The 23669-nt window shown below is 45.7% G+C and overlaps 1 protein-coding gene across 1 annotated transcript; it reads right to left on the bottom strand.

The window, feature by feature from the left end:
* Positions 1-9305: 9305 nt before the first annotated feature.
* Positions 9306-22610, bottom strand: LOC119848803 (prion protein). The gene is given in 3 exon segments (XM_038385034.2): positions 9306-11595; positions 11597-12086; positions 22498-22610. Coding segments are annotated over 2 exon segments (867 nt in total). The 5' UTR covers positions 12077-12086; positions 22498-22610; the 3' UTR covers positions 9306-11208.
* Between the last annotated feature and the right edge of the window lie 1059 nt (positions 22611-23669).

Here is a 23669-nt window from a genome sequence, read left to right as displayed (position 1 = left end):
AATTGCATTTCACCTGGTCCATTGCATCCACTGCAGCATAAAGCTCAGTTCAGTTGCAATTGTTGTTGAGGTCCTGATTTCGAGACGCTCTGAGCACTCACAATTATGGGAGCTGCAGATGCTCAGTTTCTGTTGAAAACCAGGCCTTAAGTGTATCAAGCCGTAAGTTGCTACATCCCCCAGGAAGAGTTTACAAAACAAGACTTGGCAAAGGGACTAAGGAAAAACCATAAATGAAGCAGCCTGACCAAGTATCACGTCTGGGGGTGCAATTCAGAGCCAGTGAGGGGTTATGTCACCTTAGAGAAGTGATGTTTGCCACTCTTGGAAAGAAAACTACATCAGCAGCTTTTACCACCCTTACTGGAGTTAAGAAACACTTAAACATTCAACGTTTAATCAAAGCACTGGATTAGTTCCAGTAAAAGCAAAACAAGTTCATTCAATAAAAGTCCTACTTAAGTGATACCAAAGGAAGGGATGGAGTCTAGAACAACAAAGTAGGAAATGCTCAAAGACTAAAATTTTAATTTCAAGCCAGTTACAATCTGCTTAAGCAGGTTTCTCACCAAAAATCAACTTCCAGGGACTTCATCCACATCTTTCTGGGATCTCAAGAGCTCTGACCTCTTTAGATGGGATAACTTAGAGGTTCTCTGCTCCTCCTTTTATATCCAGTAAACCTTTGCAATGCACCACTCTAAGTCCATTGACTTGGCTTCAAGAGGCAGAGGTTTCCTGGGGGCCATCTCCATTCCCCCTGAAGATGGTTAAGTGGTCATCTTTCCCCACTTGCTCTCATGATGGCTGTGTTTACCTTGCATGTAAACATGTCTTTGTTGTCTCTGCCTGATGACCAGGCTCCTTTCGTGTTCAAGACCTGGGCAGACCTGTTCTATAATTCGTTCAAATACAGACTTTCAAATGCCATCTCAGAGAACATCCATAACACCGTATATCATTGTGAAATGTATGTATTAATGCTATTCATCACCAGTGTGTCATTAGTTTTCCAACAATATATACAGAACGTGACCCCGATGCCGTGACTAAACTCCATTACCTCTTGAAAAGGGTTGATCCTGGTTGTATCAGAGACCTGCTCCTTGAGCCATCTCTTGGTGGGTACTTGCAATCAGATGCCACCCACATTGAAGGATGCTACTGTACCCTCTGAAGCAGACAGCTGATGGATCTTTTGCTGTAGATGGCCTTGTAGACAGGCGTTTGTTCCTCTCCCACTGAAACTGGCCTTGTTCCTCTCCCCTCAAGGCTCAGATGGCATAGCTGACCCATGCAGGGAAATCAATGGCAGCCTGCATGGGATCAGAGTGTGGATCAGAGTGCCCAATCGGGAGGTGTCAGGGTATTAGAATGACCGCTGTCAGTCCTATATTTATCCTCCTTTTTCTTTTTAAACTGGACTCCTCATTGGTGTGTAGTTAGAGGCTAGTATTTTTATTCTGTTCAAACAGCCGCGCAATGGGGATGGAGTGTGTTGTATCAACCAGGCAAGGCACGAACAAGCTTCAACAGGACTTAATTTCAAAAGTGGAAACCTCTTTACCAACCTGCTGCTGCACCCTCTATAGCTTTCTCCCAGCCTCTCAACTCCTCCTCCCCCCTTCCTGTTTCCTGTCCTTTCAGACTCCAACGGCCAGTGCTACCCAATTCTAATATTACAAGCAACATCTAAACACCACAGAGTGCTGCTTATTATCATTGTATTTACTATCGGCAGGTAGTGGGGACAAGCCAGGGATAGGCTGAACTCAACTACCTTTTTCTGACTGTTGCTTCTCTACTTCAGTATCTAGCTTATCCCGAGCACAAGACCCACATGGGAAAGTTTGTAAAGCTGGATCTTGCCCCCATTGACCAGCAGATGGCGATAAAGCAACAATAAAGTATTTAGACAATGAACTATTTCAGGGCAGGTGATTTTTACCTATGTAGCCAGTGAGGTGCTGGCTAGAGAATTCTAATAGGCGATGTTTTCCCCTCGTACTAAACCAGTGAGAGATGGAGAGACTCATATCAATAAATCTAGAGACAAACGAAAGAGGCTTCTGTCATACCGGCTGCGTCAGAGAGGAAAAATGCTTTCTTCTGCCATGCAGATGGTTTTTGAGTTTTGGAGAAATTGAATTCGGAATGGTGTTTGGATTTGAACATGGCGATGGCATTATAACTAATGGAGGGCATAACACAGAGCCTTTCTGATTCTTCCTGGGGTGGGAATAAAAAGGTTAATGAAAAAAGGAGAGAAAAGTTAATCCTTTATTTTCTAGAATAAGGTTAATTATCCTGGTTCTCGCCTGACTTCTCTTTTAGGAGCTGGTAGCAAAATAGGTGTTCTATTTATTTTTATATTGTGAAACATTTTGAACTTTTCTATGTCCCTCGCATGCCACAGGGTTTGAAACGGAAAGATTGAATATTGAAACTTCCCGTTTCAAAAACTTTCATTTTTCCCCTCCTCCCACGCCCTTTCCTTTTTTCCAATTTGTCAATGGGGAGGGAAAATGATATATGTATTTTTAATTTTAATAGAAAAATAAATAAATAATTTAAAAACCTACCTTTTTTCAATAGTAAAAATGCTTTGTAGATGGGTCAAAAAATTATCGGTTGGAAAATGTTGTTGATTCAACAGAATCGAAACATTCCATGGGCACGTGGTTGAATGTGACAACATTTCATTTTGGGTTGGGGAGGAGTCAAGATGTTTTCATTTAAATTTATTTATAATATAAAGTTGAAAGGTTAACCTCAAAATGCTTCTTTTCCACTTTATCAAAAGGAACTCTTCTGTTCCACGGCAGATTCCATGATTTTCCACTCCTTGTTCCAATGCAGAACGAAAACTAACTTCAAACTGTGGCCTTTCCTGCGGGATGGAAACTGTGACTGATGAAGGGTGGTGCAGGGGAGTGGATTGGGGTCTGAGATGGTGGGGGAGGCATTTCTTCCCTGCCACCTCTTACTCTCTTCTTTGTCATTAGCCCAGGGCACTTCACCTTCCTGGAAAGGCTGCTGTCGTGAGGATGGGGAACTGAGTGGGTGAGGTGGCAGTAGGCCAGTCGTTGACGTGGTGGTACTAGCCCTTAAATTGCCTTGATGCTGGGGGATGGAGAGAGGAGAGAGGAGAAGAGAGAGAGAAACAAAACACTTACCAGTATGGTGGTTTCTGGACAGGCTGGTGGTAGTGTCAGCAGATCCCCTGCAATCCTGGCTGGTGGCAAGGGGGAATGTGTATGGAGGGCCTTTGCCACTGCTCCCCCACATTGCCAAAAAGGTGAACCACATCCACAGAGATGGGATGCAGTTAAGCGGAATGCTTCTGTCATGTGAGGGGGGGCCGCAGCTGGGTTCCAGTGCAGCTCGCAGAGATTTTTCTTATTCTTAGAAAATATATATGCCAAAGGTAGTCATGTTGAATGCAAGTAGCTTCATGGCAAAGTGTGTCCTCCCTTTCAGCTACAAAAACGAAATCCTAACGCAGGCTATGTCTACACTGTGAAGTGACACATCTGCCTGAAACGGGTGGGTTTTATGGCTCAACAGCTATAGCCCAGGCTACCTTGGCTACACTGCTATTGATACTTGTGCTTGCTCAGTGACAGCTAGCCATGATGTACACGAGTAGGAACTCATAGTGTAGATGTAGCCTCAAATGCTATGCTGAAATGGATGATGGAGCGCTGTAATATTCTCTTTCACACATACTTAATCTGACCCCCTCCAAATTTCAGGAAGGGAGTATTTGAATTCAGATCTCCTCTGGATCCCAACAACGAAGGGTTTTTCTTGCAGGCTCTGGTCAAGGAGACAAATGTCTTGATCATGCGTGAGTTCCTTCTTAATCTTTTGTGAGATGAGCTGATCTGGGGAAATAGTCACCATTTCTGGCTGAAGTCTCATGGGAACAAAATCATGTAAGCCATCCAAACTGCACCCCTCTTTATCTTCTGGCCCTGTAATGTACAGGAGGCCAGACTTGTTGACCTTGGCGTGATCCCTCTAGCCTTAAACTCTGACTTAGTTTTATCCAGATGAATAACCAGACCAGTGTGCACTGCTTCTTGCTCGACCAGATTGGCCATCAGTTTTATTCATAAAAATGGCTCAGACTTAGATTCTTTAGGTTGTTTTAATCCCCGCTAAATCTCAGGGTCAGATTGCGAATTATGTTAACACAGGGGGGTGTCAGACTGAGAAGGGATAAGATGTTAATAAACTTTTGCTCGTTGTTACAACATTTAAAGGCAGGAGTAATGTAGGGTTTTCTGTCAAGTCGATTGCTGGCGACTCCCCGTGTACAACCACTTTCTATTAAAGACCCAGAACAAGCAGTTTCAAGCATTTGGAATATAAAGTAGTAAGTAAGGCTTTCGCTGTATAAAACAAACTGCCCTTTCCCTTATGTTGCTGTAGTGAGACCTTTTGTGTTTAATAGGGGACACCCTTCTTGACAGTCTTTCAGGTGGCATTAAGAGGGTGCTAAGGCCTTATGGGCACCGAGAGAGGAAGTTAATTTAGATTGGCCCCCAGTTTCAGAACCTCTTTGCCCAGTCTGGTCAGGATGCTTTTCAGGAGTAGGACAGCGAAGGCCCAAGGGGGTCACAGTGGATGTTGGGGTCTCGGGAAACAGTGAGGAGGGGAAACCATGGATGGTAACCTTGCTTTCCTCCATTCTACACATCCCCCCCCGTCGCTCAGAGTGACAGCCAGTAACAATGCCCGTGAAGGGATGGCAGCGTCATCCCATTATATTATCCAACGAAAACACATTTCAGTATTCTCCACTACAAGCACTTCCTCCCATTTCTAGAACTTCCAGCTTATTTGTCATATCCCTCTGTGACTGTAGCAGGAGCCTGGAAGTCCCCTGGCTTCAGTTCTTGTCACTGGTTGGTACCATCTACTTGTCTTCAACATCTGCTGCCTTTTAAAACAATCTTGCGTAACAGGCGGGGTTGGACTTTTGTCCCCTTTGAGAACCTAAGGGTATAGGTGCAGTTCATAGTCCCGGGCTTGCTGCATCAGTTATGAATGTAAAAAAAATTTCTGAGCCCCAGCACCTCTTCATTACAATTAAGCCCTACCCAATGGGAAGAAGGGATTTGCAATCTAGAACTTGCCCTGGGTAGGCCGTGATGGGCAAAGGGTTAGTGGCTGCGAGAGGATTGAGGGGATCAGCAGGAAAAGGTGCGGCAAGACAACTGAAAACGAAGGTCAATGCGGCAGCTGAAAGGAGGAAGCATCTTATCCTAGCCACAGAGAGAGGAGAATAAAACAGACTCCAACGAGAGACTGCTGACTTGGAATTAATTTGCAAAACTGGATACAATTAACTTAGGCTTGAATAGAGACTGGGAGTGGAGGTGTCATTACACAAAGTAAAACTACTTCTCCCCCCCACCCCACCCCCCGCTGTTCCTCAGACGTTCTTGTTAACTGCTGGAAATGGCCCACCTTGATTATCACCACAAAAGGTTTTCCTCCTCCCCTCCCCCTCCCACCCTTCCTGCTGGTAATAGCTCACCTTAAGTGATCACTCTCCTTACAGTGTGTATGATAAAACCCCATTGTTTCATTTTTTGTGTGTGGTGTGTGTATATAAATCTCCCACTGTATTTTCCACTGAATGCATCCGATGAAGTGAGCTGTAGCTCACGAAAGCTTATGCTCAAATAAATTTGTTAGTCCTCTAAGGTGCCACAAGTCCTCCTGTTCTTTTGCAAATACAGACTAACACGGCTGCTACTCTAAAACATGACTATTTCTGTTCCTGCCTCATCAGATAGAGGCTGGTGCGGGGGGGTATGTTTATGCAACATTTTGGAATGAGGCTGGGCCAACGGAATTGGGTTAGTGGGGCGTACGCTACCGCTCTACAAAAGCTGTATGGTCGGAGATTTGAAGGCTGAGGAGGGGGGCTTCAGAGCTTGTGCTGCAGCTTCAGGCTGCTGCATGCACAGTTGCTTTTAGGGCCCTGGTGAAGCCCTGCTATCCCCAGGCTGGGAGCCTTGCTCCAAACAGGGTGACCAGACGTTTATTTTTTCAGGGCAGGGGGTAGAGTTGCGTATATAAGACAAAGCCCCTGATAGCGGGACGGCTGGTCACCCTACCTCAAAAATGCCGTGTAAGCACGTCCTCAGTGGCTCAGAATAATGAGCTGTGCAATTCCAACCTGTTAGGCCCAAGAGGTCAGGCATCCATAAAGCAGCCGCACGGGTCTAGTGTCTCAAGAGTACCACTCGTTGTCAATTACAGTTTTGCAAATAAATTAAACATTGGGTCTACTTCAAAGCATCCTCCCTTTCCAGAGTACTGGGATGAACAGAGCTACAGGACTGTAAGCTTTTTGCTACTGGGATCATGTCCACCTTTGTGTTTGTTTCACGCTTCGCGTGCTACCGCAGTGGCGAAGAGTAACTGCCCCCCCCAAAAAAGGGGGGGGATGGAGATCAGGGAGGGAACAAATCCAAAGCGGGTGGTTTTTTTTTTTGTTTTTTTTGTTTTTTTTAAGAAAATGAATTTAATGAAGATTGCATGTATTGGGCGAGAGAGCCAGAGTCCACTGGTATTAGAGATGCACAGACTTGATCCATTGCGGGTTTGCAGTTTGAAGGGGAAAGAACCAGTTACTCGCTGTGAAGTATGGTGCATCAATATTTCGTGGCCTGGCAGACTACCACTGAAGTAATGGATCGATTAATATCACAGCTGAGCAGCGGCTAATATTTGCATGAGTGTAAAACCCTCTTTTCACCCTATTAAGTCGGGGGTGGGGGAGAGGGGGAGGAACAGTGCACTTCATTTTAAGCCTGTCATTAGAAAGCAATATGTTCTTCATCCGATTCTTATAAGTAAAACAGACAGCTATGCAAGTCATAAAAGTTCAGTCAGCCCTCTATATAAATTAATATAACATACATGATTTAATACTAGAGGGACAAAAGACCTAAGACCAATAGCTACCCCCATAATAGGTTACTGCATAAAATATTTGAAGTGTGTCATACTTACACTAATACTGTTAGGAAAAGCCCAGTGCTTGAGAAATTAGACCTAGACCTGAGACACACAGTTCAGATCCCTCCATGGACTTTCCTAACATTCAGGGTACTGGCATTCTAGACCTGGAGTTTGGTTCAGGCCCATTTTAGTAGTATGGGCAGGTGTCAAATTTGGATCTGGACTTCCACAGAGTGTGTTGGTTTTTGGATTTGGAGTGCTGGTTTGGACCCCACCTCTGCAGAAAAATATAAATGGGAGATATTAAGTCAGAGGTTTCAAATAGGGTCCTGCATTAGGTTTGCAGTGATTATACATAAGGCCATTATATACCCTCGTTCTTTGTATTTCAACCGACACAATATACAGCTTTGTGTGTGTGTGTGTGTGGAGGGAAGATTACAGTTGATTCTGTTTCCCTGTGCACCTTCTCCCCAGACAAATTGATTCAAGACACAGTCTCAAAATTAATTTAAAGCACAACATATCAGGAATTGGGAAGGGGAAGGAAATAGGATATACTAACTCTTGTGATACCAGTCCAAATGCTCCCCAGGTTAGTAGTGATGGCTCTTTGGTCACTTATGATAAGGGAGTTGGTCAGTGTCAATATTTCTAATGAATAAGTACCCGCATCAGAGAAATTGCCACTAATTTTGAAGCCATCTCAATAGAGATGCGAAGGACTGAATGGGTCATGGTGACTGAACTACCCTTCAAGGAAAGACTGAAGTTCATAAGGAAAGGAAAGGTGAGGGAAGCTTGTGCTGCCATTGCTTAGGAGACGCCACTTTTCTGCACAAAGAGAGCTTCAATCTGAGGCCATGAATTGGGCTCCTGACACAAGTCCTTAAATTCGCACACAGAGGAAGCAAACATTCCCTGAAAAGAGCAAATGAACAAATGCTTTTAAGGGCCCATCATTTTCTGAAGCATGCAAAACTAAATGGCTAATAAATAATTAACTCTAGGATCTGATGTTAAACATTAGGTGCTTATTTATCCTTCTAGGCTCAGGTCCTTTGCTCTATCGAAGTCAACGGAGCAATGCTGATTAGCCAAGACCAGCCGGATGAGCTGACCGGCCGAGAGTCTGGCCCCCAACTCGCGAAGCGATGGCATGTGTTGCTCTTACCCTGATTCCCTGATGCTTAGCAATGTTCAAAGTGGGTGCAACACACCACCAAACCAGAACAGCAGCATTTATACTCATTTTGCCCAGTTATGTGACCTACAAGAGCTGGTCAAAGTGTTCAGTGGAACAGAAAATGCAATTTTGTTGAAATTGAAACTTTTTACGTCAATTTTGAGGATTTTTTTTTTAGGGGAGAACTTTGGGATTCATCTTAACTTTCTCGGGTTTGATAACGTCAAAACATTTTGCTTAAATTATTTTGTTTCATTCTGACCTATTGTATTGTTTTGGCATTATCGAAACAATAATGGTGTTTGAACGGAATGTTTTTGGAATTTCTGTTCTGTGGAAAAATTTCAACTTTTCAGTCCAATTCAGAATGAAATTTTAAAATGTTGGAATTTCCCGCAAAATGGAAACCTTATTTCCCAGACCAGCTTTAGCGTTTATTCAGGGTGCAAAGCAATACAGGATCATTGATAGGCTTAAAAAATATATATCTGTTGCTAGTTTCCTTACCTCTATTTATTACCTGTGTTTTGAGCTAGGTAATAACTTCTCCATCTACATTTACATTTTATCAGAACACAGAATCGCTTAGCTTCTATGTATAAAACTTTCAAAACCAGCTATGCTACCAAGGAGACTAAATCCAATTTTCAAGAGTGCCTCAGTCACTTAGGAAAATGGGACTTAAATGCTTAGAAATTATACCATATATCCCGTTAAAATGCAATTAAAGCACAGGCAAGCAAGGAAGGACCATCTTGTGGATATGATACTGGACCGCGACCAAGGAGACCTGGGTTCAATTCCTGCCTCGGCCACAGACTTCCTGTGTGATCTTGGGCAAGTTGCTTAATATACTCTACATGTCCGTTTCCCCATCTGTAAATGGGGACAATACTTCCCTAACTCAGCAGGGGCGTTTAAGGGTAAAATTCATTTAATCAATGTGAAGTGCTCAGATATTATGGTGATGAGGGCCATATCAGTACCTGGATCAACAGAAGCGAGAAAATGTTCAGGCAGAAATAGTGGTCTCTGAGAACAGGAGTTCAGGTTCCAATTAGAATAGATGAAACATTCACAAATGAAGATATCCGCATGAAAGAGACACACTTGAGCCTTTTCTGTGTCTGTTTAATTTTTACCAGACATCAAACATTTATAAAAGGATTTGAACGTCAGAGTTAGTACATGCACCATTACAAATATACAGAATGTTCTCATATCACAAACTACATGTGACTTCAAAGTCCTGTCTTTACGGTTTGAATTTTGAACAGTTTCATAATATATCCATTCAACTTACATTGAAGCAGAAATAATTAAGGGTGGTTGGTTGTTATAGTCATTCAGTGCCTCGCTGAAATATACAGACTATAGATTAAATATTTGGACTGATAATTGCAATAAGCGTAAACTTTACATATACTACACATTACATACAAGAGTTTTGCGTCATCAAGACAATCAAAATGCAGATTAGCTGTAACTGACCCCATCGATTACCATAATATTTAGGGTATTAAGCAGTGGGTCAGCCAGAATTAGTTGCTTCCAAAAGATGAATTCCAGCATTTTGGCTGTCTGTGTCAGGATAACGTTGATTGATGTTGCTTGCTCTAACTTGATCAAGTTGCTGAAGTAAGTGTAATGCAAGTTTTACTGATTTAGTGCCTGATCCAGGGGAGCCTTTCCATGGACTTCAATAGGCTTTAGATGAGGCCTTTAAAGCCAAATCCTGCCCTCAGAAATATGTCCTGCACAACTTCCAATGAAGTCAACAGTTTATGTGAATGCAGCTCGGTGAAGGGAGAAACTTTACGGACAATATAGCCATGAACGAAATCATGCACGTTTTACTGCATCAGCAGAATCTTGGGATGACAACTATGAAACAAGTGCTATTGTTGCAGCTATTTTACACCTTCAGCAGCCATTTGTCTCTTTAAACAGTCCAAGTCAAAGCCAATTACTGTACAACTAAAAGGACACTCTGCCCAAACTTAACAAATCTAGGCCTGCCCCTTGAAACCTTGGCATATGGCAGGCTGCTATCTTAGGCTCACTCTTGGCCTCCAAAGCTGGCCTATTCTTTGGCTGCTGCTGGAACGTTTGCAATGGGCAAACTGTTACATGGTTGGAATGCCACTATGTACACACGTACTTAGAGAGGATACTCTTAAGTACCAGAAGGTGATCTAATGGTACAAAATACAGCCTAGCAATGGAAGGGTCTCGCGTCCTAAGTCACGGAGAGGCAGGAAAAACTGTCTGAAATACTCGGTATGTACTCCAGGTCACACAATTAACTTGTAATTTGGACTTGGACTGTGGATGTCCCCAAAAATGTGGTGTCCCCAAGTTGGGGATTGGTGCCATTTGGTACTATTTAGTGCCATTAGCTAAGACATCAATTATCTGTAAAGAGGATTTTCATAAGTATTCTGCCTTCGCACTTGCTCAGCCCCTAGATGCCAAAGAGGGCTTGTGAAGCCAGACAACAGTCTGAAGTCTTTAATTAGATGAGCTGGGGAGGAAAAAATCCAGTGGTGTACTGAAATGGAAAAACAGCTCTCAAAAGTGGTCTAGTTTTGGAGGAGGGAAGATGAATATGATCAGATGGCTCTTATCTGTACCAGAGTTTAAAGAATGAATTTGAGGAAGAGGGCATTTTGGTGAAAGCCGCTTCCTTGTGTGATCACAAGGTCACTGTATGTCAGTATTAACTGATTTGTATTGGCTTCTAAGGTCTATTGCACCAGAACAAATGTGGAGCTAACAGATTTACTTTTTTATTTCCATTTGAAGTCTGTCCCTAATCTTAATTCTGAACAGTAGGTGTATAATCAGAGATAGCTTTGACACTGTCAGCATGTGTCTCTATGGTACATTATTGATACCTATTACAGATCTTAAGATACTTCACCTAAGACACACACAAGCAAGACTGAGAGACCTCCACAGAAAGGCTGTTTTATATCGCTTATTCCCGCTGAACGTTTGCACAGATCAGCAGCACAGTTCAGGTTGAGGCTGCTTTCTTAATGCATTACAAAAAAAATGACAAGCATGATGATCAGCATGTGCGATGGGTCAGAGAGGAGCAGATTGACACCAGAGGCCAGCTGGTACTGCTGATATTGCTGTATGCACATCTCCTGTATCACGTGCGTCATGACTTTAACTTCTACCTGGGTCACATTTTGATTTTCGTTGGGATCAATGTTGTATTGGGTCACTGTGATATTCACACAATCCCGCACAAACCTTCCCTCTGGAACGGAGCGGTCGTCGTATTGCTTGTAGTATACTCTGTTGGGATAGCGATTGGAGTTTTCATTCCACCACTGGCGCTCGTCAGGATGGTCAAAATTCATGCGCATTCCTGACATTGCGCTGCCCAGGGCATAGCCGCCTAGGCCACCCACCCACGACGCCTGCCGCTGCTGCTCCTGCCATGGCTTTCATGTTGGTTTTGGGTTTAGCAGGCTTCCAGGGCTTCTGGTTTTTGAAGCTTGTTCCGCCACCAGCTGGGTTGTAGTGCTGCCCACCACCAGGGTTGCTGGGGTAGCTGGGATTGTGGGGGTAGCTAGGGTTCCTGGGATAGCTGGGATTGGGGGGGTAGGCGGGATTGGGGGGGTAGGCAGGATTGGGGGGGTAGGCAGGGTTCCTGGGATAGCTGGGATTGGGGGGGTAGGCGGGATTGGGGGGGTAGCCAGGATTATGGGGGTAGCTAGGGGTTTCTGGATAGCTAGGATTCGGGGGGTAGCCAGGGTTGCTGGGATGGCGGTTGCTTCCTGTGCTCCCACCGCCTCCACCTCTACCCTTTCCTTTTTTGGAAAGGGAAACGTCGCTCCACATCAGAACAAAAAGGATGACTACCCAGCAGGTTATCTGGTACCTCCCCATGGTGATTAGCCTGTAAAAGGTAATTATTTGATTTAAAGAACAACCTGATCTATAAAAGTGTTTGATATGCACCATATTGCAACCGGATGGTAGGGGGAGGTCTGATCAGCCTCATTTGTATTTGACTTTAAATAACCTCACCATTAACAAATCCGCATTTGCTAACAGTTACCATACAATGGTATAAGATACTTCAGCATTTCTTTGTGCACAGAACAGGAGAAAACTATGACAGCAATCGGCACATGTTGATTTTTCAGTGGGTGCAACTGTATTTCTAACCCAGACAGAAGGAGGTCTTGCATGAGGTCTAGGGTCATGGTCTGCCTTTGGTTGCATCTACGGGGCTTCCATTGCTGTCTGCATCTGAGGGCGTTATTCAACGCTTGACTTGTGAAATCATTATCAACACACAGTCCATTTTAGATGGCTGTAGACTGAATGCATTGAATGTATATAAATATTAAAACCCCACTTAAATTACAGAAGCAATAGAAGTAAAAGTCAATTTGCTAAAAAGGCTATTTTCTCTTAACATGCACTTAATTCCTACGGAGGAGAAATGCCAAGAGATGAAGAAGAGAGAACAGACCCGATATATGATACCTAGTGGAAATGGACCTTGTTACTTCTGCTATATCTGACCTGTTAAATTAGCTGCAGTTTAAATTTAAAAGCACATTCACTAAAACCTGCTCTGCAATATTTTATGCTAAATCACAAGAGGAGATTTTGCTCCTTGTAAAGGGGTATGTGTGGGTATGGGGAAAAAAACAAAACAAACCCAAACCAAATCTCAAATTTGGAGGAATGAAATTAAAAACATAGTTTAGAAAAGCTGTTTCTTGCTGCTGTTTTGAAGTGTATTCCTGGGTTCTGAGTTAGAGGTGCTGAATATCCTCGCCTCCCATAAGCTTCCATGGGAGTAGTGAGTGCCTTACTGATTTGACCTTATGGATTTCTTCAAAAGAAAAAAAAAATCCAATTTTTGAATGTTGACTTTTTTTTAAAAAAAAAACCTTTTAAAATAAAAAGTGACTTTAATACACCAGTATTAACGTTCTACAGACCCCAGTTAAACGAGGATTTCTACAATGCTCATAAACATGCAATTCTCAAAGTATAGCTGTCGCCTTTAAAAATCTGAGTACTTAGAGTGTTACTGCACATGGTATGTGAGAGAGTGCTGTATTTCCCTAAACTTATGACGAGTAACTACAGTGTTTCACAGTACTGGGCTAGCAAGTGTACTGTCACGTATAAAACTGTAAAATGCCCCTCTAAAGAAGCATAATAACAAATGGACAGTGCATACTATACAGATCTCTTTCCCAACATCTTTCCACCACTATTTTGGAAAATTAACATTCAAGCTTTGAACATCAAAGACAATGGTGCTAATTCTCATTTACATCAAAACCTCTATTTAGGTAGGTGTAAATTATATTTACATACGTCAATGCCTTTGCACTATTGGAGCAGTGTAAATGAGAATCAGGCCCCATCAGTCAAAAAACATCACAGGAAGCCTGCACATGTACAACTCTTGTCAGCAAAAAGAGAATAAAGCATTGATGAGAAAAGTCTGGACATATCTAGATAGTAACCAGGTTTGCAACAATATTTTGCAGTAAAAGGAAGAAGACACGCACGCTCTTTTGTGATGCAGAAGTTACAACAGATTCAGCTCAGGACTGAGTTCAGACAGAAAAAAAATGATCAAACAACCCTCAACATAAGAGCAAAAAATGCATTTTTAACAACAAGCCATGAGAAAAGTCATGTTTTGGCAGCTTTACAATGTCAGGGGGAGGCGGAAGGAAAAGACATCCAATTACTGTGCATTTCCCAGTGTTTGTGTCTCAATTACTGCACATTGGCAGGATAAATGCTAAGAAAAGTCAAGGTTAAATGCCAGTTTAGAAGGCTTCCATGCTTTTAGTGTACGCTAATTCTATCTACTAATACTTGAAAGGCTGCTCCACTGGAGAGAGTCTAAAAGAAATAAGATCCAAAGGAATTATATAAATACAACACTCAGTACAGGACTGTAAAAAATGATTTATATTGCAGTGCAACTTTTAAACTTATACCTTTAACTTCTTTGAATGACACAATTAAGCTGTGTAGAAGACTAAAACTGTTTCCAACCCTAATGCAAACAGTCATAGAGGTCACAGCAGCTCTGATCCTGGTCAGATCCAATTGTCGGCTCACGTGAAAGTTACAGAAAGATGAGCTCCGGGTTCATAGCTCGGTAACAGAAATTCAGTGACGGGCTTAACACTTGTTGACTAGACCAAAGGATAACTCTACCTTCCTGCTTCCTACCTTGAGATGGCTTTCCATCTAAAGATGGTTTCCTGTAAAAGTGAAAATATAAGAGATGCTGACGACCCATTTCCACCAGAATTAAGAACTGTCATAGCTGAAACCTCAGCTCCTTCCTAAGGTGTAAGTGAACGATCCACCAGAAGCCGTTTGATTTGATTGATTCAAACACACAGAAGCCGGTTCATCCTTTGTTCTTCCAACTGGACCTACACTTGGGAGGCAACAATGTGCGGAAACTGACATAATTCCAGTCTCAAGTGCTGGTAGAGTAGGAATCTTGTCAGCTCCAGCTCACTGTTGGCTCTGGAAAGCACAAGGTACAAGCACTAACATGCAGTCCCAGCAACGCTTGCTCCACATCCTTGGTCAGCTTTTGGTGTGTTAAGCAGTCTATGAGCAATTTCTAGTTTGCCACATGCTATGGCACAAACACAAGCATCATCTCTAATGAAGCGAAAGAAGGAAGAAAGAGGGGGAAAACGCCTTAGACAAAGACTTGGCTGAAGCGTGAGCCATCCAGCAAGCTTTAAGGCTAACATGCTAAGTGGCTGCCACAGCAAACCAGTTCCAGTCAGAGATGCTCCAGCAAAGATATCCTCCCTCCTGCCCCAAGAGGGCACAAATGCACCTCAGGTTGTCTTCACCATCACGGGGGAAAAAAGCAATCTGAAGTAACCAATTCCCACATCATATTTTAAAGGGACAATGCCCACCCAAAATCTAGCCAAAGTTAAGAGCAGTTTCAGATGCTACATCTGCCCCAGTTTTTGAGGATTTTTACAATCACGTTTCTATTTTAAATGCTTTTCATTCCCTTGTTAATATGTGCTAATTGGACTCAAACACGAGGACAAAGTGTCCATCCACGAAGTGCCATCAAGTGTACAAAGCAGATAAACTGGAATTTAAATCCCCCCCCCCCCACCCCTCTCTCTCAATCTCTATTAACAAATGTTGAGTCAGGGGAAACACTGGTTGATCAAACCTCGTTAGACCTCCATTTGGCCAAACCTGGATTTACATTGAGTTTACTTTCCTTGAAGCTGTTTTGCCAATGTAAGTAGGAACAAAATTGTCATGTGCTCAGAATGAGAGATTTACCGGGAAGCGGTGGTCTATAACATAAAAATGACTGTAGTAGAGGATCCTGGACCAATATGACATTGTCCTGGCCACATTAAAAGACGGTTGGATCATAGAATCATAGAATATCAGGGTTGGAAGGGACCTCAGGAGGTCATCTAGTCCAACCCCCTGCTCAAAGCAGGACCAATCCCCAACTAAATCATCCCAGCCAGGGCTTTGGCAAGCCTGACCTTAAAAACTTCTAAGAAAGGAGATTTCTACCACCTCCCTAGGTAACGCATTCCAGTGCTTCAGCACCCTCCTAGTGAAAAAGTTTTTCCTAATATCCAATCTAAACCTCCCCCACTGCAACTTGAGACCATTACTCCTTGTTCTGTCATCTGCCATCACTGAGAACAGTCTAGATCCATCCTCTTTGGAACCCCCTTTCAGGTAGTTGAAAGCAGCTATCAAATCCCCCCTCACTCTTCTCTTCCGCAGACTAAACAATCCCAGCTCCCTCAGCCTCTCCTCATAAGTCATGTGCTCCAGCCCCCTAATCATTTTTGTTGCCCTCCGCTGGACTCTTTCCAATTTTTCCACATCCTCCTTGTAGTGTGGGGCCCAAAACTGGACACAGTACTCCAGATGAGGCCACACCAGTGTCGAATAGATGGTCCCTGTGTAAATGGTACCCAGCTTATTAATGATTTTCTAAATTAACTAAGGCTTGAATAGAGACTGGGAGTGGCTGGATCATTACACTCATTGGATCTATTTCCCCATGGTAAGCATCCTCACCCCTCTTGTCAATTGTCCGAAATGGGCCATCTTGATTATCACTCAAGTTTTTTTTTTTCTCCTGCTGATAGTAGCTCATCTTAATTAAGTAGCCTCTTAGAGTTGATCTGGCAACTTCCACCTTTTCATATTTTCTGTGTGTATATATATCCTCTTACTATATGTTCCATTCTATGCATCTGATGAAGTGGGCTGTAGCCCATGAAAGCTTACGCTCAAATAAATTTGTTAGTCTCTAAGGTGCCACAAGTCCTCCTGTTCTTTTTTTGGTAATCCTGAAATCATTCAGCAAACAAGAGACTACATTTACAGATTATTTACCCTATTTTTTTTTCCCCTCTCTGTGTGGGTGCTCTTCTGCAGTGTTTCCAAAAAATGTCCTCTTTACTGGGGTGAGGGGCAAGGGGAGACACAATTCAATGAGCCATCTGACCCACCAGGAGGTTGGGCATTTAAAAAAAAAACAAACAAACCTCCATTTTCTTCTCAATCTTAGGCCAGGTCTAAGGTGTAATGTTGATGAGGGGGAGTGATTTCTTTTTTTCTTCCTTCATTTCTATGCCTACAAAACCCCTAGTACATAGTTATTCCATTATTTAAAAAGAGCTGTTACTGGTATACCCAGTTTGACTGGGGGAAACTAATATATAGGTTGCACATAGTTTATAAGCACTTGTTTTGGGATAACAGCAAATCTTTTGTAGTGTAGGTCTTACCGTTAGGACATGTCTTTGCTGCCAAAAAAGGTGTGTTTTACAGTGGGATAATTTATGTGATTTAGTGTCTCTCTGTGAAATCCTAGCAGAGCCAAGGCAATGTAGTTCTTACTGTGATACAGCTAGGTGAAGAGAACCATGGGCAGTGAATATAGCCTTGACCTGGCCTAGCTACATCTCAGTAAAAGCGACCTGTGTCTAATCTTATTAGGATTTTACAGTTGGATAGCTAACGTACGTAATCCCACTGTAAAAACACCTTTCTTTTTTTTTTTTGGCAGTGAAGGCAAAACAGCTGTAGCAACAGTAAGGCCAGATGTATAAAATAAAAGGTTTGCAAATATAGCTATCCCAGGAAACCCTCCCAGTATAGATGCATCTTATAGCAGTATAGCTTCCTTGAGCAAACTAAACGATAACTAGCAAAAGGACTTTATACTGGTATAACTTCATTTACACCAGGGGTTTTGCTGTTACAGAAATATAATTTTTTAAAAAATCACACCTGTAATTGAAGTAATAACCCTACAACTACCTTCTACAATCCTTGTCTTCACTAGGATTTCACCTCATGTTAGTTATCAGGTTGGCTAGCAAAAAGTAACACACTCCCCCCCCCCCCCCCCCCCCGAGTATGGACTCACTTGCTCCAAGAACTTGTGGTGTTCCTCCCTGTATCAGGTGTGTTACTTTTAGATTACAAAACCAACTACACTACTCAAAGTAAAGATGTACTATCAGTTTTTATATCAAGATATAATTCCCCATATTCTCTCTATTCCCTGCTGAACACGGACTAATACCTTATTTGCTTATCTGACCATATTGAGAGGGAATTTTCACTCCATTGTCCAGGAAGAGCACCAAGGTTGGGCTTGTCATAAGAGTCTAAGGGAAATGGGCACCAACTCTCATTGTACTTTGAGGGGAACTGGGCTCTTGTGCAAATCCCAGATCAAGTCCTGGTCTAACTAAAATTAATAGCAAATCCTAACTTCAATGGGGCCAAAATTTGTCCCTAGATCTTCCCCGCCCCCCCCCCCCCCCCCCCCAGACTACAACGAATTCTGGACCCATCAGGGCACAGAAGAAATTTCAATCTGTTCTTCTAATGTACATTACCCTTCACAAGTGTGGGTTGGCTTTACTCTGTGTTTGTGGTGCCCAATTAACTACGTTAGTGAAATCTTCCCGAAGATCCTCCGTGTCATTCCTTAGTGTTGAGTAAGCTCACTTATTTTGCCACCTCATCATTCACGGCTCCCCCTGCCAGATGGTTAATAAATATACTGAATAACACAGGCCCTAGTTCTATTCCATAAAGCACACTCTACTTTTAATGACAGGTTTCAGAGTAGCAGCCGTGTTAGTCTGTAGCCGCGAAAAGAAAAGGAGGACTTGTGGCACCTTAGAGACTAACAAATTTATAAAATAAATAAATAAATTCTGTTAGTCTCTAAGGTGCCACAAGTCCTCCTTTTCTTAATACTTTTAATGTCTCTCCATGCTGAGAATTTGCTACGTATTCCTACTCTTTGCTTCCTTTTATTGTGAAATGAGTCCATGCAAATTTCTATCAATCAGAGAGAGTGCCAAGAATGGAGAGAGATGAGTCCTAACAAAGCACAAGGGGGATTAAAGCATGCAGATGAATATGGAATGCTGGCATAGGGTAGCTGGCCCCTGAGGGGCTTCAGGCACCCAGTCCAGCTGTGACAGGCTGGCTAAGGAGAATGAGCCAACCCAGATCCCCATGTGAGTAGTTAATTACCTAGATGGCTGTTAGTTTTGGAACACCTGGGCCTAATACAGGCTTCTGAGGGCTCAGTCAAGAGGAGAGGAAGCTTCTCACATGAGCTGATTAGAGAGCCCACCAGAAAAGGAGATATAAGAAAGGTGCTCCTGGAGAAAGCAGGTGTCCAAAGGGCTAACAGGGCAAACACCTAGGGAGGCCCAGTCCCAGAGAAAGGACCTTACCGAGAGTAAGAGGGGGTCCAGGTAGTTAGGGAAGAGTGGCAGGGGTTTGATCTCTGCGGGAGCCCTGAGTCGAGGGAAGGAAGCCATCCACAGGGGACGTCCGGAGGTGTGACTCCAGTGGAGGATCCCAGCTCGAGAGGGCCTTACGAGTGAAAGATCCTAGACAGAGGAGAAGGAGGAGGAATTCAGGTTGGGGAAGACTGACTAACATTAACTTGCACCCCTTTCTCTTCTTCCCACTCCCATCAATAAGATGCTGGGGTGAAGGCTTGTTTGCATACCAGGTTTCACCTCTGATTAAATCAACTAGATCCCTGAAGGGGCAGTGTTAACTATATACAAGCCTCAAGGAAATCCTTGATAGTCTACAGGGGGAAACTGAGGCAGAGATGCAACTATGGTTCTGCACTCGGCCACCAGGGGTGAATGTCCCCCATAACAATCACCCATTTACTTTAAGTGCACCAATGAAGCAGTTCGCTACATCTAAACAACTGAAACGTGTACAATTTTGGCTCAGGGAAACAGATATGATGGTTCTTAGCTTCTGTTTATAAGGGGGGAAAACAAATCAGCAATCTCTTAGCGCAAGACAGAACCTGTCTACCCTGCTTCCTCTAGAAAGATTTGATTTGAATAATACACTGTGCAGAGAAATAATGTGCAAAGAAATGCTGGACTCAGGACAGAAACTTCCTTATTTCTAATGCTGAAAAAATATTTAGCAGGGCAGTACATACAGGAGAGTAGGGTCCGTACATAATGGAGTCTTGAATTTTTAATGTACAGTAGTTTGTCTCTGAGTGCTGCAGTTGCCATGGCAGAGACAGGTATTTGTGGCACAATGTTATTCAATACATTATTGAACCACACCAAAAAATCTGAATCAACTGCTGGTTTGAGAGCTTTGACCTGACTGTTCCTTAATTAAAATGCTTATTTAATACATACGACAGCTTAAGTGGATCACGGTATAAACCCTGCAAGTGGCTGACTATGGTTACATAACCTAGCAGGATTCTTGTACTTAAATATGCTCTCTGCTTACCAAAACGGAACAATGGAAAGATACAATAACACATGCCCCATGACTATAACAATGAAGAAACAAAGCCTTGGGTTTTTGTTGTTTATCGGATTGCCTTACCCGGCAGAATACTTTAAAAATCTAGCTGTTTTACAGCCCTCAGTCTTTAACTGTCTCTGTTCCTTTCTGATTTCCATAATGCCTTGAAACTGAAATACTGACTGTCAGTGATCATGAGGGCCGTGGGTTTAAAAATAGTCCAAAGACATGTTTGTATTTTGCATTAGTCAGCTCTGCATATACTCAAAAAAGAAGTCACATTCATAACCTCAGTGGGTAAACTGAACCATTTTTACTAACAAAGCCACGTCCCTTCCTGAATACAGACAGAAAAGCTCAATATTATTCATATGAAGATCCAAGTCTCCTCTTAAGCAAGTAAAGTAGTTATTAACAAGAATGCAATTGGATTTTTTCATCAGACATGTTTCAGCTAAGCACTGGAGAATGTTTCATCGGGGTTGTATTAGATAATCTAGCTCACTGTGCCAAGGCAAAACAAACCGATAAACAAGGCAGTGGCTCAGAAATCTGTCTAAAATCACGCATCTGTTTAATGTCTCTGCAGCCTTCGGGGTGGGGTTCCTGCCTTATGTCAGGAAAAGATGAATTGCCACTATAAGAAGATATGTTATCCAACCCTACGTTACCTACATAAGTGTTGGAGAGAGTAATTATCTTGGAGAAGGTATCTGTTTACAGGTAATGATGCTGTTAGTGTTTATCCATCTGTACGTTTTGCGTACACTCAGGGCCTGTCTCTACACCCTTCAGAGAAGAGGATCTCAAAGCACTTTGCAAACATGAGTACACGGATCCTCACAACGTAATAGTATTGCATCTCACCATTTTGCAGGTGAAGGGTTTCACAAAGACGACGCTGTCAGGGTTGTATGGAAGAAAGATTATTTATCTAGATCCTAAAGTATAGTGAGCACTTTCTAGACAAAGATGGTTTGTGCCAAGAAGAGGTTATAATGATGATGAAAGAATCAGGGACTGAGGAGAGAGGAATGGAGAATGAGGGTAACAGTTACCCATTCACGAGCTTGTTTTGGTTGTGTTTGGCTGGGGGGGGGGTATTGGAGATATCTTTGTTTTGCAAAAAAGAAGAAAAAAAAAAAAGGCTGGTTCTTTTTGTTTTTATCCAGTCGGTTCGAGACGGGGGCAAGGGTGATGGTGGTGAAGAGCTGAATCTGCACAGTAAGTGAAGGCAGGAAGGGAAATGGAGGAAGAGGGGAGAGGAAAGGGGAATGGACATGGAGGAGAAGAGAGGAGTGGTCAGGAAGAGAGCGGTCCAGCAGCACAGGGGGGGGGGGTGGAAGGGTGAGAGAGCGGGTAAGGTATCAGAGATATCCAGCAACAGAGGGTAGGGACAAGTCCCCGGGTGCAAATGTTGAAGCTGAAATGCTCTTATGACGCCAGGAAGCTGCTATGGTATGGAAACAGCTCCCCTATTGCGAGATGTAGGACACGGGGGTAACCCAGGATGGGGCGGCAGCTGGGTGTGCCTGTTAGCAGCTCCCATTTCCCACCTGCAGCTGGGACAAGCTGGGGGTAGGATTTCCGAGAGTTACTCTGATTGTAAAGGTTTCAGAGCCGCAGCCGTGTTAGTCTGTGTTCGCAAAAAGAGAAGGAGGACTTGGGGCACCTTAGAGACTAACCCATTTATTAGAGCATAAGCTTTCGTGAGCTACAGCTCACTTCATCGGATGCATGGGGTGGAGACAAAACCCACCCGATGCATCCGATGAAGTGAGCGGTAGCTCACGAAAGCTTATGCTCTAATAAATGGGTTAGGCCCTAAGGTGCCCCAAGTCCTCCTTCTCTTTTTTCTGTGGGGAAAGGTCTTGCTGGGGGCCTGGGCCCGGGGGCAGGAGAAGCAGGGCTCGGTGAAGGGAGGCGGCTGCGGTGTTGGCTCAGGTCTGATGCCTGCGACAGCCCCCAGCGCATTTCTGGCACTTAAATAAAGCAGGGGCCAAGAGCGAAGCTGGGGGAAGTGCCCCGGGGCCGGGGGCTCTGGGCTGGGGTAGAGGAAGAAGCCGATGTGAGCAGAGGAAACGGGCGGGGTTTTGGGGCCGGGGCCGGACCAGAGAAAATCTGCTCTGACTTTAATTGTCTGCGGCTCGGGGCCTCCGCGAAGAGGCAGCGCCGGGAAAGGAGCGGGGGCCACGTGCCCCGGCCAGGGGCCAAGGGATCCGGTCCCCCGGCTCCCCTCCGGCCCGCACAGCCCGTCCCCCCCGCGCCTTAAACTTCTCCTGGCCCTTCGCCCCCGGCTGGATGCCGCCGTCTGCGGCCAGATTTTTATGCTGTGGGGTGGGGGGGGGGGGCAGCTGGCTCCCCGCGCCTGGCCCCCGCTGCCCCTCCAGGCCCCCCTCGAGCTCCAGGGGCCCCGGCCGCCTGCACCCCCCGGCCCGGAGCGCCCCCGGCCCCGCACTCACCTGCCCGCGGCCTGCGAACTGCGGCGGCTGCTGCCCCCCGGGATCCGCCTGCGCCGGGAGAGCCGGGGAGGGAGAGACGCGCCCGGGGAGGAGCCAGGCGCCCTGCCCGGCCCCCTCCGAGCCCGGCCCCTGCTCAGCCCCCGGCTCCGCCCGCCCGGCCCCCCACTGCCCCCCCCGCCCTGCCCCCCCGGCTCCGCCCGCCCGGCCCCCTCCGAGCCCGGCCCCTGCTCAGCCCCCGGCTCCGCCCGCCCGGCCCCCCACTGCCCCCCCGCCCTGCCCCCCCGGCTCCGCCCGCCCGGCCCCCCACTGCCCCCCCGCCCGGCCCCCCACAGACCCTGCTCAGCCCCCTGCCCGGCCCCCTCCGAGCCCGGCCCCTGCTCAGCCCCCGGCTCCGCCCGCCCGGCCCCCCACTGCCCCCCCGCCCGGCCCCCCACAGACCCTGCTCAGCCCCCTGCCCGGCCCCCTCCGAGCCCGGCCCCTGCTCAGCCCCCGGCTCCGCCCGCCCGGCCCCCCACTGCCCCCCCGCCCTGCCCCCCCGGCTCCCCCCGCCCGGCCCCCTCCGAGCCCGGCCCCTGCTCAGCCCCCGGCTCCCCCCGCCCGGCCCCCCACTGCCCCCCCGCCCGGCCCCCCACAGACCCTGCTCAGCCCCCGGCTCCCCCCGCCCGGCCCCCCACTGCCCTCCCCGCCCGGCCCCCTCCGAGCCCTGCCCCCGCTCAGCCCCCGGCTCCGCCCGCCCGGCCCCCCACTGCCCCTGCTCACCCCCCGGCTCCATCTGCCCTGCCCCCCACTGCCCCAACCCAGCACCCCACTGCCCCTACTCATCCCTCAGCTCCACCTGCCCTGCCTCCCATTCCCACAACCCTGCTCCCCACAGACCCTGCTCACCCCCCAGCTCCACCTGCCCTGCCCCCCACTGCCCTGCCTCCCTCCCCACTGCCCCTACTCATCCCCCACTCCACCTGCCCTGCCCCCCACTGTCTCAAACCTGACCCCCACAGACCCTGTTCACCCTCTGGCTCCACCTGCCCTGCCCCCTTGCTGCCCACCTCACCCCACCCCACTGCCCCCCATTGTCCCAACCCAGCACCCCATTGCCCTACTCATCCCTCAGCTCCACCTGCCCTGCCCCCCACTGCCCCAACCCTGCCCCCCACAGACCCTGCTCACCCCCA

Source organism: Dermochelys coriacea, chromosome 26 (genome assembly GCF_009764565.3).
Source record: "Dermochelys coriacea isolate rDerCor1 chromosome 26, rDerCor1.pri.v4, whole genome shotgun sequence".
NCBI classification, from domain to species: Eukaryota; Metazoa; Chordata; order Testudines; family Dermochelyidae; genus Dermochelys; species Dermochelys coriacea.
Note: the sequence above shows the minus strand (reverse complement) of the source record. Positions and strands in the feature narration are given on the sequence as shown.